The 19,696-nt window shown below is 35.9% G+C and overlaps 3 protein-coding genes and 1 non-coding gene across 5 annotated transcripts; all 4 read right to left on the bottom strand.

The window, feature by feature from the left end:
* Window positions 1–393: 393 nt before the first annotated feature.
* LOC110749998 (reticulon-like protein B22) lies at window positions 394–2,819 on the bottom strand. The gene is made up of 4 exons (XM_021950235.2): window positions 2,575–2,819; window positions 1,908–2,049; window positions 1,032–1,101; window positions 394–739 (listed from the first exon to the last, which is right to left on the bottom strand). Exons 1-4 carry the CDS (start codon window positions 2,748–2,750, stop codon window positions 612–614), a joined length of 516 nt encoding a protein of 171 aa, XP_021805927.1. The 5' UTR covers window positions 2,751–2,819; the 3' UTR covers window positions 394–611.
* Window positions 2,820–3,438: 619 nt separating this feature from the next.
* On the bottom strand, window positions 3,439–11,584 carry PUM5 (pumilio 5). The gene is made up of 11 exons (XM_021950250.2): window positions 11,487–11,584; window positions 11,355–11,381; window positions 9,179–10,000; window positions 7,346–8,775; window positions 7,116–7,257; window positions 6,887–6,994; window positions 5,787–5,999; window positions 5,593–5,703; window positions 4,860–5,054; window positions 4,299–4,470; window positions 3,439–4,072 (listed from the first exon to the last, which is right to left on the bottom strand). Exons 3-11 carry the CDS (start codon window positions 9,824–9,826, stop codon window positions 4,041–4,043), a joined length of 3,051 nt encoding a protein of 1,016 aa, XP_021805942.1. The 5' UTR covers window positions 9,827–10,000; window positions 11,355–11,381; window positions 11,487–11,584; the 3' UTR covers window positions 3,439–4,040.
* Window positions 11,585–13,358: 1,774 nt separating this feature from the next.
* On the bottom strand, window positions 13,359–17,550 carry LOC110750015 (DUF1666 family protein (DUF1666)). Of its 2 annotated transcripts, none has more exons than XM_021950258.2 (4): window positions 16,020–17,550; window positions 14,899–15,312; window positions 14,484–14,689; window positions 13,359–13,877 (listed from the first exon to the last, which is right to left on the bottom strand). In XM_021950258.2, exons 1-4 carry the CDS (start codon window positions 16,444–16,446, stop codon window positions 13,632–13,634), a joined length of 1,293 nt encoding a protein of 430 aa, XP_021805950.1. In that variant the 5' UTR covers window positions 16,447–17,550; the 3' UTR covers window positions 13,359–13,631. The 2 variants fall into 2 exon arrangements, with proteins under 2 accessions (XP_021805950.1, XP_021805951.1); XM_021950259.2 differs by having other exon boundaries at window positions 14,899–15,303; window positions 16,020–17,540.
* Window positions 17,551–18,870: 1,320 nt separating this feature from the next.
* TRNAE-CUC (transfer RNA glutamic acid (anticodon CUC)) lies at window positions 18,871–18,943 on the bottom strand. Its single transcript has one exon. It is a non-coding gene; the product is annotated as a tRNA-Glu (tRNA).
* Between the last annotated feature and the right edge of the window lie 753 nt (window positions 18,944–19,696).

The raw sequence follows: 19,696 nt of genomic DNA, 5'->3' as shown, positions 1-19,696 counted from the left end.
GTAGATTATCTCACTAATCATTGCATTTGACCCATTAGATTTATATAAGATCAATAGTTTACAAGTTGGAATTAAATCAGTAAAAAGTAAAATGTGCATGCTTGCCTCAAAATACAGGTGAATCTAACTTACCAAGCTCATTCAACAGTTAAGGGCCTGTTGACGGCAATATTGGATGTATATCTTTTTCCTTAATCAGCATAGGGACAACAAGATGGACATCTTTTCTCCATAGTTCCCAAATTACCTTTTTTGTTTCCAAAATTTTCTAAAATATAACTTGTTCATGGTAAAGCAGAGCACTGTTAAACATAGTTTTTCTTTGGACTTTCATTTTTCCGATTTTTCATTTCCAGTCAGTAAAAATTCTAATCAACAATGTCAACTCAAAGGTTGTAGCAAACACTAATGACGGGCATTTATTCAGCAATGGTGTCAATTATTCAACAGTTTGTATCATAAAATTGTATCTCTTGGTTAACAATATTGTACCACCCCAATCGGGGTCATGCACAAAGTCATATGTACACAGATACTATGAGTAGCTCGAAATACACCCACACACAAAAATACAAAGATTCATTGTACATGGAGGTTACAGAAAACATAAGCTACATAGTATCTTGCTCTGCAGCATCTTCCTCCGCTAGATCATTCGTTCTCCTCAGAAATCGAGACAAACATGCACTGATTGACTGACTGTTCTCAGCTAGCATATAAAGGCAAAACAAGCATAATCCTGTTTCAGGAGAAGACAGATTCTAGGAAAGTTATATATATGTGATGTTTAAAACAAAGATACAAGTCAGGCCAAAAAGGAAAATTTACATGAATGTATTTAAATAGTGAGACTTTGTATCAATCAAAAAACAAAAAACAAAACAAAACAAAAGCAAGTGGCAAATCAGACGGTGGCTACTGAATCTGACAAAACAACACATAAGTTGCCAACCTGCTTTTTATCTTAAAAGACCAAACTACGAAAACAATCTCAGCTACGAAGAGGTAACAGATTTAAGCAAACAACGTACCAGCATAGGCAACTGTAAGACCTGACACCAACCGTCCCAAAGCTGAAAGCATGTAAAGACAAAACACCACCTGGAGAAAGATTTAAATGAGAAGTTATCGGGATAGCTGTCTGCAAGAACTACTTATGATTAACAAATTTGCATAACTTTATTCTATGTGATAACATGTTATCACGATACTGATAAGCTACATCTGCAACCATCGCAACCGATAGGAAAATAAAAATCAATTTGATAGACTAGCACAGAAGCAGACTGCTTTAATAACACATGATGGCCTGTCAGCCAAAGGACCTGCCATGGGACCGCAAGATGCCTTTACTCAGGTCAAAAGTTTCATGATTAGAAGTTAGAATTGATAAGCAGAAAAATATGGTGAGGGCTGTCTGTACTCAGTGCAAAAAGTTAATTTTCTACTATAGCAAAGCTACAAATCAGCTACAAAGATATTTTTTATTATCTTGTGGACTGTTATCACAAGTACATTTAAGCTTCCATTCTATTCTTCTTAAATACTATGCAGTAGAAAAGAAGGTGCATTTTGGAGTAACCTCGAAGTGGCATCCAAGTCTTCCCAGTGAAAAAGACAAATGCAAGCATGAAAACACATGTGCACACATAACAACATGCATATGAAGCTCAATACCAAAAGAAATCCAAATTTCTACAATATCAAAGTTCAAAATATGTCCTGACTTGGGCCACTTTATAATTCTTAAGACATGTATTAGCACCTTTCCTTGATACTTAAAGCTCGCAGCAGCTTATGTCAACATGTTAGCCGTTGAAATTTCATCCATAGCCACCAAGTAATAGAGACTGTGCAAAAGCTTGATACCAAAACAAAAATCCATTGCAGTCATCAAGCATTATTACCTTGAAAAACAACCTCTTGTCGTGCCCTGTGGCTGCAACCCTCAACACAGACTCAGCTGCTCCTATGGTATTGGCTAACCATGCAACAATGCTATTAGCAGTGTCCTGCGAAATCTGCCACTCGAGTGGATCGACGGGTACCCTAGTCAACAATAAAACTAGATACTTCAACAAAAAGATCACCATTCACCACTACAATCCTATCAAATCTATAAATTCATAATATGACACAGAAACCGCTTATCAAATAATACCATTCACACAATTATAATTTGAAACAAAGAACCACAAATTCTCAGTTCATCTATCTTGGTAACAACTCCAATTTTTCTTCAATCCCCCATAACCTATTTCAATTCCAATGCATCCATTCAAGACAACCCTACAGAATTAAAGAGCCTATCAAAATCTAAACAAAACCCAATTCTCAAAATCATTCTTAATCAAACTCAATTAAAGCACAACAAATTTGCATTCAATTTTCAACCTTTATCAGATAAAACCAAACTCCAAATTGACCCAATAACCCAATAACAAGACTTTAGAAGCCCAAATTCCTCAAAACCCAGAAAAATAAACCAAAAACAGAAAGAAACGCAGTCGCTTTCCCGCATTTTCTGGGCAGACAAAACAAGGGCGCAAAGGAAAATGGGGAATTTGGACTTACGAGATGTTCATCTGGCGAAAGAGAAGGCCAAGAATGGCGAGCGAGCAGAGGAGGACGATGAGGACATCGGAGACAAGAGAGACGAGGCTGGAGTTGCGATGCGCACAGTGGTAATAGACTAAGCTACCGCAAATCAACACTATCACCGGCTTCCCTACTTCTGATCGATAATCCATTTCTTTGATTTCTTCATGCTCATTGAGGTTTCCATTGTCCTCTTATTTTTGACTCTCCTCTTAATTTTTTTTTTCCTTTTTTTAAAATTCTCTGTGGTCAAAATTTTGACTCTACCACATTAATTGTTCTTTTAATTTTGGAGTTGGGACCAAATTATGACTTTCTTTTTACCAATTAACATTTTTCACTGCTTATTATTTAAGTTTAAGTTCAGGGAGCTGATTTTCTCACTTATTTTTTGTCCATTTACACTACATTTATTAGAAATTGTATGTTTCCACTTCTCTTTTGTTCGCTTACACTACTTTTTTTTTTAATCATAGTAAAAACTATTAAAAAACAAAAAAGAGTGTAAATGGACAAAAGGAGTGAGAAAATCACCACCCTAAGTTTATCCAGAAATTAATGAAAAAGGACCCCTTAAATTGATTCACATTTTTTTTTTTTACAACCCTTATTTACATGTTTATGATCTTTGATGTAATTTATGGTAGTTTTCAATTAAAAACCTCATCACTGAAAACATGATTTGCATTTTGGAGGGCTCTTTGTTTGATTTGGGCCTTTATTTGTACCCCCAAAAAGAAAGCCACAATTTGTAAGGTTTTTTTTCTTTTCTTTGTTGTCAAATGTAGAAGCTTTTCTTTTGGCCATTGACAAGGTCTTTCTTCTACAACACTTGAGAAATTTCAAAATGAAACATACCATACATAACTTTTTACATCATATTACATATCAATGCAATTTTTCTGTCGTTCCAAATTCACACACACTACGAAATAGGCCCTACATAGTACACCTAGGCCGGCCATCAGCCAGACATGAATTCTTACTTCTTACATTGCTTTACATGGATGTTTTATATCTGACTGTACATGTACAATTTGAAAATACACAATACATTTACATACTTGGAAATATCAAACAAGCTTCTAGCGTCTGTCTTTTGGCTCTTCTTCTTGCAAAGAGGACATGGTAGCTGATCTTGAGTTCTCTTACTTACATATAGTTTCTAGAGTTTTAATAAATCAGCAGAAATCTAACCCTCTCTCAAGAATAGCACTCTTTATAGAAAGTTTTAACGATGGAAAAAGAATAGAAGACGTAAGACCTTCAGTCTGGTGCGTAGCCCCGATGTTTCCTACTCTTTAATTTTCTATAGAAGGTGATATTCCTGAAAAGAATATGTATTATCTTTTGCTGGTTTGTTAAAAACACCAGTTTCTAATGTAATGCTTCTGCCTTCTGCAACTGTCAAGAACAACCCCTGGGGCCAAATGGATTAAACCCTATGCCCCCTCAGCTTCTGAGGTTTGGCCATCTGCATGTTAAAGGGTTAAAAATCAGTATCCAAATAAAATAATTAAAACAAAGAAACAAAGCAATTCTTTAAGCCTGTATAACAGTTGCACAGCCCAAGAGCACGTTCAGGTTAGATAATGATAGATTAAGAAGCCACATAAAAGACAACCAGCCTTCTATTAGATGCAGATAAAGTGGAAAGTACTCATCACTACATGCACAAATTGAAAATGGAAAAGACACACCTTCACCAGATAGCTGTTCAAACCGAACAACTATGTGTTTCCCATATGTATATTTTTTCAGAGCATCTATATGAACTCTTATAAGATTGAGCAGTGTTTCCCGCTGTCTATCATTGCTTGTTTCAAGAACCTTCTGAACCACATAATTGGCAAATTGGTCCTTCATCATTGGCTGGAATATAAAATCAAATAACATAACTCAGTAAGCAGAAAACAACCTTTAACCAGCATTCAATATCAACACTTCCAAAATCTGCATGGTTCCAAAAGAAATTTTATGGACTTTACAACGCTCCTCATGTTATTTAAATAGGAAAGTTTTTGAAAATTGTTTGGAACCAAAGGAAATCCACCCATGTGGAAATGAAGTCTTCAGTTCAACTTGTAATATCAAATTGCATAACTGGATGTTTCCTAATTGGCTCATATTTCAAACACTATATATTATGCTGCCTTGGAGCCAAATGCTGGTCAATACCTACCAACTTTATTTTCGTAGGTAAAGAATAAAAGATCTGAATACATGGGATAACATATCTTATGCGCTTTGGCTTGACTTACCAACAGACTATCATTTTCCTCCATTTGCCCAATGATTTCCTCAATCAAGAGCTCCCGCTCAGCAACATCACCATGTTCCAGACACTTTTCAACAACATTTGATGCATATTTATGCTGACTCAATTGTACAATTTTCCCAATCAACTTGCTGATAATTTGGCTTCTTTCATAGGGCTTTCCCCTTTCCAAAACATGCTGCAAGCAGTATGATCCATAATTATATTTCATTCAATTAGAAATAACAGAGACTTGGGCAATGAAATCACACATGAAGAAGCAATTTATATATATATATATATATATATATATATATATATTGACCTGCCTAAACCCTCAGTCATAATGCTAATGATAACAGGCCAGATGATTTCTTTAAAAGCTTGACACTACCATTAAACCATTTCAGGTATCTGAAAGAAAGTCATATTTATGTAGCAGCTCACAAGTTAGTTCAGATTAAAAGAACCACTTTGATTGTATCAAGAATTTTACCATTGAGCAACATTTCCAAAACTCTAGACCACTGTGGTCATTTTCCAAGTGCTAAGAGAACATAAAGAAAATTAAGAATAACACTGAACTAGAAACACAATCAAATTAGGGTTACGGTATTAGCGGACAAAGAAACAATCCCTTCGAGCACCCCTCCGTTAGCAAACAAAAGAATTGAGGAGTGAAATAGTTAAGTGAGGCTAGATAAAAACAACAGAGAGCACAAAGTAAAGATACCAACCTGGGTAACATAATTCCCATACTGGTCTTGGGCAAGAGCAGAAGTAGATTCCAAGATTTCATCAACTAAAGATTGACTTTGAATGTCATCTGAACAATGCTCCAAAACTCTCTATCAAGTAAAAGTGTATTGTTTCAAAATGTGATACACATGATCTAATTGGAGACTTCACAATGGAAAACTGTGTGCATTACCTGTATGACGCGACAACCATAGGGATGAGTAGAAAGTGTGGAAACTTGGCCACGAAAAGCAGAAATGATAAATCCAATTTTCTCTGTGGGAATGCATTCTATACACTTCTGTATTACATGATTTCCATTTTGATCACGTACACATTTCAGAACATGTCCATCAAGCTCATGCACAAGTTGTGTTTTCTGGTCAAGCTCAATAACTTCAAGGGCCTAAAATAAAGCATCCAACACAGAATCCAGATATGTAAAACATAAGGGCAAGTTTTTAAGATTCATAAATTCTAAAGAAGTTAGAGGGAAGAAACATGTGTAACAAGGCTTCCAGATTTACATCCTCAGTATATACTTAAGAAAAATGTTGACAAAGCCAATTTGCAAGCCCCAAAAAAGTATATCATTGACAATAATGATGACTTTGATCCTTTAGTAGGTGTAATTGCCTAATAATCAATAATCAGACTACATGAATAACCATTAAATATTTTCAAAGTTCACATGAACTTGATCCAACCACTAGCATACACGACTTTATGATGCTCGAGTTGGGTGTACTATAATGTAGTTTATATCTAATCAAGATGAAACTCAAAAGTGAGAGATTAAGTCAAAGATACTTCAAAAATGAGACAAAGCTTAAATTAATTAATTCCAACAATGGTTCCTGTAGTTAAAGGTGTTTGAGTGGAACAGAACCATTGTTTAAATTTGCATCACCTCAAGGGCATATATGTAAATTAAATTCATCGGAAAGGATAAAAGATAATCTCTCCATATTCTCTTCATCAGCTGATCAATGTGTCATTTTTAAGAGAGGATTTTTATAGAGTCTGAAAGTTACTTCTAAAAACCTATTTTGGAACAGCTCTCCAACCCCCTTGCAGTGTAAAACTTTCTATGAATATTGCATCCCTGGGCAAAAATAAAAAATAAAAAATATTTGTCCTATTGACATGTAATGTAACAACTATGAAAGTCTCAATAAGTTCCATTCTTCTCTCTGAGATAAAATGAACTCATAAAATATACATAAGCAGAAGATAGAACGATTGCTGGAATTAAGATTACATATTTATTATGAAAATCAAGTTTCAGCATACCTTTTGGATTACACGACAACCATACATCTGCAAACTTAAAGGCAACATTTGTCCAGCAAGTTGATCTGCAAGCTCCTTTTTCTGCTTGGCACTCCCATATTCAAAAAACTGTAACAGAAAAAATAACTGTACAATGTTAATAGGCCAATCGCAGAGTTCACAAGTCCATAAAGTTGATAAGTGATCCAACAAACAAGCAATCAAGCAGACACAAATTATGAATTCATACCTTCTGAATAACATAATTCCCAAATACATCCGTCATTAGTTTTGAAGCACGTGGAAGAATTTCTTTGAAAACTGATGCCTTGTCTTCAACAGTGCAGTGTTCTAGCTTTTGCTGAATAAATCTACTTCCATGTTGATCAACACTGAAGTTGTATACAAACATAAAAAAATTATAACTAATAGTACAACCAGAATAAAGGAACAACAAACTTAGTATGGAGCAAGCAATACCTGAACTCAACAATGCGCCCTGCTATATCAGAAAGTTCAAACTTATGGGGATTACTAGTTTTCAGTTCTTCGAGAAAAGAATGTCTTTTAGGGTCATCTGAGCTGAAGCTTCTCGGCCCTTGCCATCCAGAATATACTCCACTAATCGAACCTTGAGTAAACCTGATTTCATTTTTCCGACCAAGATGATTTGTTCTACCCACTGGAGATGATGGCAATATTGGACTACCAAGAGGTGAGGCTGGAAACTGTGTCATTATAGGCATGGTAGAATTATTTCCATAATAACCACTACCATTGATTCCCACTTTTCTTGGACTTGGAATGCCCAGATTACCAATACTTGAAGACTGAAAATTTTGGTCACCCGTATAAGCAGTACTATATAGTTCTTGCTGTGAAAGTTGGCCTCCAATAACCCTTGATGCCAAGTGACCATATTGACTTGAGGCACCATATGCATCCTCCAAAGGGCGTGGATAGTATTGCATATTTAGGGGATCCAAAAAAGGTGGCTGGAGCATTGGCCCATGTTGCCCATAAAATCTACTTGGGTGTTGCATATTACCTCCATGGGGAATTCTCTCCCCTCTTGAAACATCAGCAGTTCGACCATTAAAGCTTGGCCCCGAAGTAGCATCAAAAGGCATAGGAAAGGAACCATGGGAAGCATACCCAGGCATATATGAAGGAAGAAATGTAGAACCTAAAGCATATCCACCGGCGCCATACTGTGCAGGAAATATACCAGATGGCTGATAATTCGGGTAGAATGGATTCCCTGAAGTCATATATGCTGCTGTTGTAGCGTACAAGGGAGGTGTGAATCCAGGTGAGTGCAATGAGGGTTGTATATCAATAGAAGAGAACTTTGAATAGCCATGGGGAAGATTTTCCGTTCCACTTTGCAAATGATTCATTCCTTGTGAAACTAATTGAGTCTGAACCCCCTGAAGTTGATATGGAACACTTTGTTGTGTAGAAAACTGGTCTTGTGGCACATACCTCCCATAAGATTGTTTCTCATTTTGCTTGTTATTGTTGATATCAACATTAGATGCTCTCACCCTGGAAAGATCCAACCCAAGGTCACCGCTAATTGATGCATTATTCCCCAACCCATCATCATGCTCAATATTAGATTCATCTTTCTGTAGGTTCCCTGTAGCATCACGATGTTGTATATTTGAGGAGGTGGTAGCCAAAGGAACATCATTTGGTATGTACCCTACAGCATGCGCATCCAGGGAACTTGTATCTGAACAATCATTTGTAGAGCCTGAATTTGGTTCTGGTAATTTTGACTTGTTGAGAGAAGAAGCATTTGGTGAAATTGAATGTACATCAGTATCAGTTTGTTCATCTGTTGTTCCAAGACTGGATGGGAGAGATTGATTATATACAGGAGATGGAGTTCGGGGGAAGTCTTGCTAAAAAACCACCAAGAAAATGAAAAACGTGAGCCATGGCAACACATACTGGAAAACTATAGCTACTACATTAAGAAAAAATCTTGTAAACCACTTATTGGCCAAAGGAGCTAATAATAAACAACTACCACATAACAATTCTGAACTATATGATTACTCATGATTCCAAATCTAGTACACACTACAAAGTATAAACTGAAAAATGATTTGATGCATAACTTATCTTCAACAACAAAAAAGGGAGGGTGTGTTAGAAGGGAAATATGGTAATACTTCATACGTTATAGCTAAATGCATGAAGCAAAAACTAAAAACAAGAGAGTTAAACATTGTTAAGCAAGCTAAGCCAAATTATTGTTGATTAAAATTATAGATGCTAAACCACTAACTTTAATTCCTATACCTGTATGAGATCCACTAAACTCTTATTATAACTTGCCAAAGAAGCCGTGTTCTTGACAGGCATTACTGCACCACTATTTTCTGCCAGGTTATCTTTAGATATTGTGGCTGACCTAGCATCAGTAGGGTCCTCCTTATGAGTGGAAAGAGAACCTTGAGAAAGATGCAAGGATCCGTTGCTGCTGTCATCTAAAGAAGGCAATCTCTGATTGGTGCCTAAGCCCCCAATTTGATGAACCATGTGATGATTCTCCCGTAAGATAAGTGGTGGAGGAAGACTTGCATTCAAGTTCATATTCGATAAATAATATGCCAAATAAGCTGGGTCTGAACGCAGTTGTTCCTCAAACTCAACATTATTAACTATGCTGCTTAAATTACTCGAGCTTGTTCCCATACTGGAGTTATGTTCACTTAACAGGTTTTCAATAGAGGAAAAGGAACCTTCCATACTTGGTGGAGCACTACCACTTCGATTAGGTATAACTTCAGCTCTATCTCTCCGAAAACTACGCCCCTTCGAAATGCAGCACGAATCCTCTGCTGCCATACTTATCAATGGAGATCCAAATGTTGCAGCATCCTTAGATGAAGGCCACTTTTTGCCTCTGCTGCTTTCCACCATTCTCGTGAGGCCCTCAGTGGCCATCCTAACCAAACAATGATGATTTTTATTTATCAACAATTACCTTCACAAATTATTTGGCAGCATATCCAAGCCATGTTATGCTCCTTTCAACAGTACACAGTTGCAAGTAATAATTTGATCCAAGCAGGTAGCACACTTACAGAACCTGAATAATGTACCCGTAACAAGAAGGGCCTGCATATAGAACATAATTCATACAAATTAACCACATCATGTCCCTTATGTATTCATGTTCATATAGAGAGATTGAAAATGAAAATATGTTGAGAAATCTGATCCGAAAGGAATAAATAGTTCCACATTGTTAACTTCAGCACAGACCACATTGACATTCCCACAACAAATGCAGAAATAACTGTCCAAGTCTCTCATGAAAAAACTATCACATATCTAGTACGCAGACAGTAACCAATCTATCAAATAGAAAACGAGAGCTAAGAGTATTGAAACATTGGTAAATCCTTTCACATTCTCCTTTACAAATTGTAAGAATCCCATTGCAGCCGATAAATGAAGTTCCACCCACTACAACACTTAATTGCCTACATGTTGACCAGAATATCAGTTTAGGTGTATAAAACTACATGAGAAACTTGGTTATTTATGGTTTCCTTAAAAATTAGCCATTTTACACTTATTTAATTTTGTTTTGGGCCATACATTACGCTACAAACTTTTTCTCATCATAACGTAGGTCCTAGTAATGAGTCACTGTACCAAAGTATACATGTACTGGAAAATTTACTTAGTATCTCAATTAGCATTGATGTTCTACTCATACAATCTTGTGGGAATAACGATAAATACGAAAATTATTCATGTAAGAATAATGTTATCAGCAGAACCATTTCTGATTCTGATACCTATTACTTGTATGGAAAATATAGTTCTGATTCGGATACATTAAACTGCCTCTCACTTAAATGCTCTCCACTTCGTATAGTTCTTATGTTGTGTTTGAATTGACCTATTGCCTTATGTGAACCATAGTTACTACCAAATTACATTTGATTACGTATAACTGCTGTAGCTGTTCATATAGCTTATACTGTCTCCCATGCATTTGCTTTACACTCTAATACAGTACACCACTAGTGTTTTAGCTTCCCAACCTTAAAGGATGCTCAATTCATGAAATGAAACTACCCTTAAACGCATTTCTTTCTAAAATCAATTCATATGCCACAATTACAATAAAGTAACCTTACGATCACGACCACTTAAACAAAACTTGTAACAGTCATTTCGAAAGCAAAATTCAAAAAACTAAACAAAACCCACTAAGCGTATACTCATTTACCCCCTCTATAAATAGAATTTGAAGAATATTCCCAGTACAAACAATCCCAAAAACAAATGATAATAAATAGCAGAAATAAGTTCACAAAAATATAAGCAAAAAAGAAAGCATAAACTTGCACATGTTTGAACAACAAGAAGAGTATTAGAACCATCAGAAACAAGCAGAGCATGAGAATTTTGAGAACTAATGCTAAGAATTTGAGCAGAAAAGGATTGAAAGTCTCACCAGGTAATGGCAGCAATTCTTCAAAGTCTGAAATTTTGGATGAACAGAACACAAAGCTCAAGCCTTTTTTAAGGTCTGAAAGATATGTGGAATTACTAAGAAGGGGAGCTTAAGAGAGAGAGAAAGTCTTACAAAGAAAGTGCTTGAGACTTGAGAAACAGAGAGCTGCTTTGTTTGAGAAATACAAGAATGTTGCTTGCATAACATTCTCATTTCTCAGGGTTTGAAGCTTTTAATATTAAAATGCTTTTGACAGTTTAAATAAGTAGAGTTTTATTCTGGAAATATATGTACAGTAAATGACATAAATGCCATCGATGCTTGGCCTTAATCTGGTATTTTGGATGCTGTGTGTATGGGTAATTATGTCCATAGATGGGGACACGTGGGACTTCAAGGTTTGCCCGAAATAAAGGCTTCAAACACGTGGCTTCCTTGCTATTGTTGACATTAGTTAGGTCTTCCGAAACGCGAGGCAGTGTTTGGATGTATTTGTATATGTCACGGAGTGGTATTTACTTGAATTTGGGTCAAGCCTCTTGGAAAGTTCATCACCATTTCTTTGCAGTTTCTTCAAGCTTGACTACCTATACGAATTGAAGCAACAATTGTATTGGTTTTCCATGCCTATGTGGGTGTGGCTAATAAATAAAGTTAACGGTAGTACAAAACTCAAGTTCTATTTTGAAACACTACTAGAATTTTATTATGTAAATAATCTTGTAAATTCGGAGCAAGTAGTTCTGCCTCAAGTAATAAAGAATTTCAAATTCACAAACACGACAAGAGTTCAAAACTCTCAACCTTTTCTTTCTTTGAATACAAATCTCACGAATTTCATATTCACACACACGATGAGTTCTACTCCCGACTTTGTCTTTTTTGAATAAGAAAGAATATAGAGTTGGTTCAAGGAGAGTTTATATGAAATTCATAGAAAATTCACTTGTCAAAGGGAGGCAATAGGTGACTTAATTGTCACGAACTTACAATCACAAAATTCATGAGTATTTTTGTATTGGCAAACTCCAAACACTCCTCCCATGAAGTTTGTCATGGAGTGGTTGTCGTTTGAAGGCCTACTTGGCCGTTTAGAGGACAATCCACTTGGTTACTTGTGGAGCCAAAACGTCACCGTCCAAAACATCCCGACTATTTATTGTTTTTCTTTTGGTTAGTAATACACTTGCTATTGAAATGTTATAACTTGGTGACGATATTACCCCCTTAAGACATTGGAATTTACTCGCTCGGCCAACCATTCGCGCGGGGTAGTCTTGGGTTTTAACTCATTAATAAAACTGCTGACGTCACAAAATGGGGGACCTGATATAGTATCATTCATAGATTTTAGTCAACTTGCCTATATTATACGAAATTACATCCCTACCCCCTAAGAACACATGATATGCGTCCAATTTATTTGGTGAGAGTTTGAGTGTTTGTTTTGTTTTTTATTTTTTGCTTTATTTGGTGAGTTTGAGTGAGAAAAGAGTGTTGGATTAATTGATTGAAGGACAAAAATATAACACGACGAAGAAAAAAACCTAATTGTAAAACAAAACAAAAGCATAAAGCATAGAACATAGCCATAGAGCATATCAACTAAAGCAAAAGCCCATATCTAGGGCCATGCTATCTGTGGTGGTGGCTTCTGTTAAAAGCACTGTGGAGTTAAGTATGTCATCTTTTAGGGAAGCGTGTCCCCCAATGCCACAACATTCTAGATTTTCTAATTTGAGATGTCTTGGCTTTATTGTCCTAAAGATTAGCCCTTTGCACTATTTGGTGGCAATTTCTGGAGTCATACGGAAAATTAGCAAGTTCCACCCACACGATTAAAATTACAGGTCAACCCACACAACCAATTGCCAGCCCTAGTCTATGTGTTGCTATAAAACAAACCCTCAAGCTTGAACTTTTACATCTTGCAAAAAGTCCTAAAGAGATTTATAAACTTCTCAAGAAACTCATCATATTTGAGGAATGTTAATTCAATCACTATGCAGTCAACGTTCTTGTTAGAGCAAATTTTACTATCAGCAACTCTAGTTTAATGACAAAATAATAGCATACTACAATTGCAGAAAATTTTGTCTGAGCAACTTTTTGTTTTATGTTCATATAGGAAACTAATCAATGACTCTCCTAGTCTTAATGGCGAAAGGGAAGTTCCTCATTCCTAGAGAAAATGGGAGACTAGAGAAAGGGATCAGTCTGCTGCTGCTAAACATCAAAGGAACATATGCTTAGCTTCGTAGTTCATTCCTAGAGCTATTAACAAGGGAAAAGGGTGGGAGAGGGGTCCCTCCGCAACTTGCCGTCTACTAAATCTAGTTTTTTCATCTTTTCCTCACACCAAAACAGCTGCTCTTTGCTTATTCTCACCATCCGAAGAACCCTCGACATAACTTTGGCATCGATGAGGCTAAACAAAAGCTGAACATCTTCTTGTGATTGTGGCCAGGATTTCTTCTTCCAGCCTTTCCTCTTGTTGCGCAGTTCCTTTAGTTTCATCCATTTCTGCAGCACAATTACACAAGTTTTAAGACATTATATAATCATTTGAATGAGAAAGAATTGAACATAATATTAATAAAAGGATTACCACCGCCATATACTCTATCATTATCTTATACGTCATTCCATTCCATGACATGAAACCACACAGAACAATGTGGTGATTACAAGAATCAGTTAGTAACCAAACCACAATGGTCATGAGATACAGCAAACAGGAGAAAGCCTTCTATTACTTGAGGGTAATTTAGTGCTCTTCTATATGTTTATTTTCATGCACAACCATATATGCACACACGGAGTTTAGAGCAAACTCTTTGACTAACGATTTAATGATCACTTATGCTTACAAAATCTAGATGGTGTGTATTGTGTTGTGTGTACACCTACAAGAGGTTTGTGAAGAAACTCACACAAATAAGGATAAGGCGTAAACCTTCAACAAGTACACAATACAAGTGTTGTGTGTAATAAACCAGAACAGACTGTTTCATAATTGGGAATCCCTAATCAGCAGGCTATGAATTTCCTAAGCCCACTTTTCTTACAAGACTTTGTTATAACTTGTATAAAGATGTCAAGGTGGAAAAATACACCAGCAAACTTCACCTTCTCAAGAGAAGACTGAATCTGCTGAAGTGGGGTGGCAGCCTGGTTTTGATTCCCAAACAAGTTAAGAACGGAGCTTGTTTTTTTCTTATCCATCTTCACGAAAAGCTGAAAAGTGAGGATTGAGGTTTCAATAATCTTGATGAGATCAGGTGCATGAACCATATAATCTGATTCTTCTTCCTCTGTTCCTTTTTTAACTGGACCTGAATAGATTCATGAAGCCAAGTTGTTAAAATCACAAGCACAGAGACAACGAAATTAACAGCAGGTATTAATTCTAGTAAGCTGATAACAAATATATACGCATTTTATAGTACATAAAACTCGGCTTCTACTCTCAAGTGAATTTACAACCATAGTAGACATAAATTTTTTTATCTAAAATCTTTTGGATTTGTCACAAGAACCTTACTTTGTATATCAGGGACCCGGAGTAATTTAGGCAGATGTCTCTGCGTGCGGGCATAAATTTCAGCCCTGTGGCCCTCCTCAAAAGGTTCATTTTCAATAAACCTTTGTAATAAAACCTGGAATTGTTGAAACTGTTGAGCACTATGGTTATAACAGTTGGGATTGTCAGGTTGGCACGTGATTAGCTGGTTCAGTTGAGTGTACTGACAGTGCAGTGCCTCCCAAGACAAGCAAATTTGAGCTACATATGATGTCTCAATATCCTGATAAGGATCATTCTCTGGCTGCTGAAGATGCTCAGTCTCATCATCAGGTTCTTCAATCTTCTTCAAAGAAAGACAGCGAAAAGGGGAGGTAAGCTTCTTAGATGCAGATCTTGGTGATGGAGTTGTAGGGGTTTGGATACCTGCAGAACCTTTATTTGTGATGAAGATTTGAAGAATCTATAGGTATGCAGTAATCATGCAAATCAAGAAACAGCAAATAAACTAATGTAAGGTTGTTAGAGTTTATATGGTTATTAACAGTCCTAATCTCCAATATGGAGAGTATTATTTAGTTTGCATATTAAGTAGATGTAACTGAGGATATAAACAGATAGCTTCAGAAACATGAGCTTACTTTTACAAACTGAAATAGATGTAATTTAGTTCACATTTTGCTGAGAAATGATGTCTTATTTAAACAGCAAAACTGATATATTAGATTCAGAGGAGAAACTAATGTTGGCAAAATAAGAAACTGAAAAATTAATGATGCTCACCTGACCTCGTGCGTCTACACACAACTCAATCAAATTACTAGCATTATTGAGCTATCTACATTTGTCTGAAAATTCAACTCTCTGCCAATTATTTCAAAGATAACTAAAAGCTCAAAACAGATGCACTTCTATTTATATATATACTTATTCTAACATCCCATATAGGTTGTTGGGCACAGATAATCTTTCCTTGTTTTTCTAGTTTAGCTATGAAGGGGAAAACTTCATACGTATTTTATGTGGGTAGATTTGTATAAAGATGTTATTTCAAGCCCAAACAACCAGTCAAAAAGAAGTGAAGTCTTAAAAGTATGCTGTAATTTGAAAAAATATAAATTAGAACAAATCATTATGTTTACCAGTTTCATTAAGATGCTGCGCACTCATCCGTTCAAAGAACAACATTCTCTCGCAGTACTTGTCATATACAGCACCAAAGCCACACCACCATTGCCGGCCTTCTGCTTCTACATCCCTCCACTCGTTAGAGCTTGTCTCACCATGCTCTTCTTCTTCATCCTCTTCCGAGAATGACTCTTCTTCAGGAATCAACACCATAAAACTATTCCTTCTCAATTCTTTTAACCTCCGCTTGACCTCCTCTGTTATGAAATCATCATCATCATCCTCAGCCTCAGCTATAGAATCAGCATTAGCTGACTTACCAAAATCATCACCACTCTCCTTCCTAGGTTCCTCCGGCTGTGGCACAGGATTGTCCTCTGAAACATTTTCTGGGTCTGGTTTGTGGGCTTTTCTAAACTTTTTAACTTTGAAGAAATCCATAATCCAATCAACAACAGATAGGCTTTTCTCAATGCTTACTCCAGCAATAATAACTCCACTTTGTTCCAAGGTTTCTAAAGACTATAGGCAGTGAGATCTACCAGTAGATATGTTGTGACTTTTGAACAATAAAACCATGAAGTTATAACAGAAAAATTGGTAAACTTGCATTTCTCAAATCCATTCTGAGCCAGAATCTGATAAGTAAGAAACCCTAGATCTAAGAAGAAGATCTAACAATCCAAAACTCCTAATAAGAAAATGAGTGATCTAAACACTGAACTGGTGACAACCCAGAAACTCTAGTGAGTTCAGAACAATAAAAGTACAAACTTTTAGTCGACAACCTTAAACAAAAACATCATAGAGCTCATCAAAGTACATTTCCGTCAAGGTACTCAAGCTACAAGGCTTCAGAGAACTCAAAGTACAGATCAAGGAATCACCTTTGGTAGGCTCACCAAAACGCCAGTGAGATCAGAACCCACAAAATTGCTCAAAGATCAGCAGCAGATTTCTCCAACATTTCCAGTGCCAGGAAGTACATTACACTAGTAGCCACCTAAAAACCCCCAAATCATACAAAAACCACTACCTCCTAGGAGCTCGGTCGGTGGAAGCATACACAGTGATCAAAACCCCAAAAAAACATATATAAAAAAATTGCTCATTTCTTCACCATTCCACTGCTCAAAACCACGCCTTTAAGCTACCCTACACTGAAAAGTAAGTCCCAAAAGATCAAAAAGTGCATGAACAGCTAAAACACCGTCATGAAAAGTACCACAAAGTAAAGTCAATCTTCCAACTCCTAGAAAGTCCAACACTGAAAAATGTGAACCCTTTAAGACCCAAAAGCTAAATCACCCAAAAATTCATGAAATTCCAGAAAATCCAAGTGCATTTATTAGCTACTGAAGCCCCAAAAACACAAAACTTTCAATTATGAAGAAAAAGTAACGGTCCCAGCCAGAAACCCAGCAACCCAGATGAGCAAAATATGCAGAGAGAGAAGGGTGAACACTGTTTGGGAACAATGTAAATGCTTTGCATGTGAGCGATAAATTGTTGTGTTATACTAATTTCCCAATAAAATCAGCTTCTTTTTCCTTTTCAAATTATTTTCAATTTAATTTAATTAAAGTTTCCTATAAATGAAAGATCTTTTCTTTTTCTCTTCTTTGATTTAGTTTAATAAATGAGTCGGGATTCAGATTAATTCGCTATAAATTAATGGGTGTTTCTGAGTGTAACAATGTGTTGGGTTTTGGATTTTTCTCGGAAATGGGAAGAGCTCGAAACTCAAGAGGAACACAGAACAGTGGACAATAGCATTAGTAGTGAGTAGAGAGAGACAGTTGTGTCAGTCCTCGTACAGAGAATATTGTCATAAACACAAATTAGAAATATAAAAAAGCCGCGCAAAAGTGCGTTTGATTTGTGCATGGTGATCCAAATTACATTCTTGCCCTCCTTAAACTTCTAAAATGGCCATCATGTAAATCTTCATCCTTTTCTTTTCAATTGAATAAATATGATATGAAAGTATTTTGCAATTTGTTGTCGGTGGAAAATTGCCATCAAGTCAAATTTCACACTAAGAGCATGGTGAGTTATTCATGTGATTGACTAACCTCATGAAATATGTGCTTATTTGGTGTAGAAATATATTAAATTGGCAATCCATCGAAAATAGATCAACAAAGAAATGAAAACACATCATATTATATATTGTGTATATGTATCTATAGTTAAGATATTGGAGGAATTAAATGAAAACATTCGTTGCCTCAACATTCTCATCCAGTCGATCATATATGATGAGGTAACATTCTCATTGGTGCTATTGTATATGGCGTTGTAATCTCAAGTTCAAATCTAAGAAAAGTAGCCAATATTGAAAAACAATTGAATAAAAAGTGTCATAAATTTTGATTTTGGTTTGATGTTATGTTGTGATGATAATGAGTGCATATAGTGTGTTATGATGTATTAGTTTATTGTTGTTGACAAACAAAGAAAACAAGTCAATCACAAAGTAAATAAAGACAGACAAATAATAAAGTTTTGATTATAGAAGTTGTCATTTGACAATCCAAATGGTTATCATATACTCCTTCATTAATGGAGGACTTATTCTAGAGTGCTAATAACAATTTTCTGTTATAAAACTCTTAACGAAAAAAAAAAAAAAAAAGAAAAAAAAAAAAAGGGGTCGTATCCCTAATTAACATTAAAATAAATTAAAATAAAATAACGTTATATTTCAATATAAAAATAAAAGTAAAATAAAAACTCTTGTGGGCTTCAAAATACTTGGGCCCACAGAAGACAAGTCTGTTTCGACAGTCTACTGCCACAATCATACGAGAGGCCTTCAACCAAAACGCTTAATATCGTGAAAATTTTAAAATTACAAAAAAATTCCGTTGCCGGGACTTGAACCCGGGTCTCTCGGGTGAGAGCCGAGTATCCTGACCAACTAGACTACAACGGATTTAATAATTATAATCAACAAATATTCTATATATACCATTGTACAATGACCATAGCCTTATTTATTAATTCAATTTCGTCCAAAATAAAATTAGTGTTTTATCTCTCATTGATTTCTTTTAGACAATTCTAATTTCTACCAACTTTCTTCCCCAACCTGGGTTGCATTTTCACATTGGAGTCCACAAAAGTTGTAACTTCTAATTAGGGGTGGGAACGGTACGGTATGGTACGGTATTGAGCCCGTACCGCTACCGATACCGGAAATTTAAATCGGTATGGTACAGTATGGGATTATCATTTGTCAAAATTGGTACCGTACCGTACCGTGCCAAATCGGTATCGGTATCGGTATCATTTCGGTACCAAAATGACACAACTAAAAAATGAACCAATTCAATATTCAACATATTCATTCACCAAAATAAGTGATGCCTAAGTTAAAAATTCAAATATTCAACATATTCAATATCCAAATCCTAATCAACATATTCAATATCCATCAACATATTCAATCAATATCCAAATCAACCAAATCAATATTTATCCATCAACAGATTCATCAAATCCAAATGGTTAAAACTCATGCCTTATGGCTTACAAACCAAAATAGTTCAAATTATGGAGGAGAGTGAGGGTTTGGCTTTGGCGTTTGAGAGGCAAGTGAGAGACAGCAAGAGAATGAAAATAAATAAATTATATTTCAGTACTATTCGGTACGGTTCGGTATTGACCGGTACCAAATACTTGATAC

The sequence above is a fragment of the Prunus avium genome, chromosome 3, assembly GCF_965620075.1.
Source record: "Prunus avium chromosome 3, drPruAviu1.hap1.1, whole genome shotgun sequence".
Classification (NCBI taxonomy): domain Eukaryota; kingdom Viridiplantae; phylum Streptophyta; class Magnoliopsida; order Rosales; family Rosaceae; genus Prunus; species Prunus avium.
This window is presented reverse-complemented; position numbering and strand designations above follow the sequence as displayed.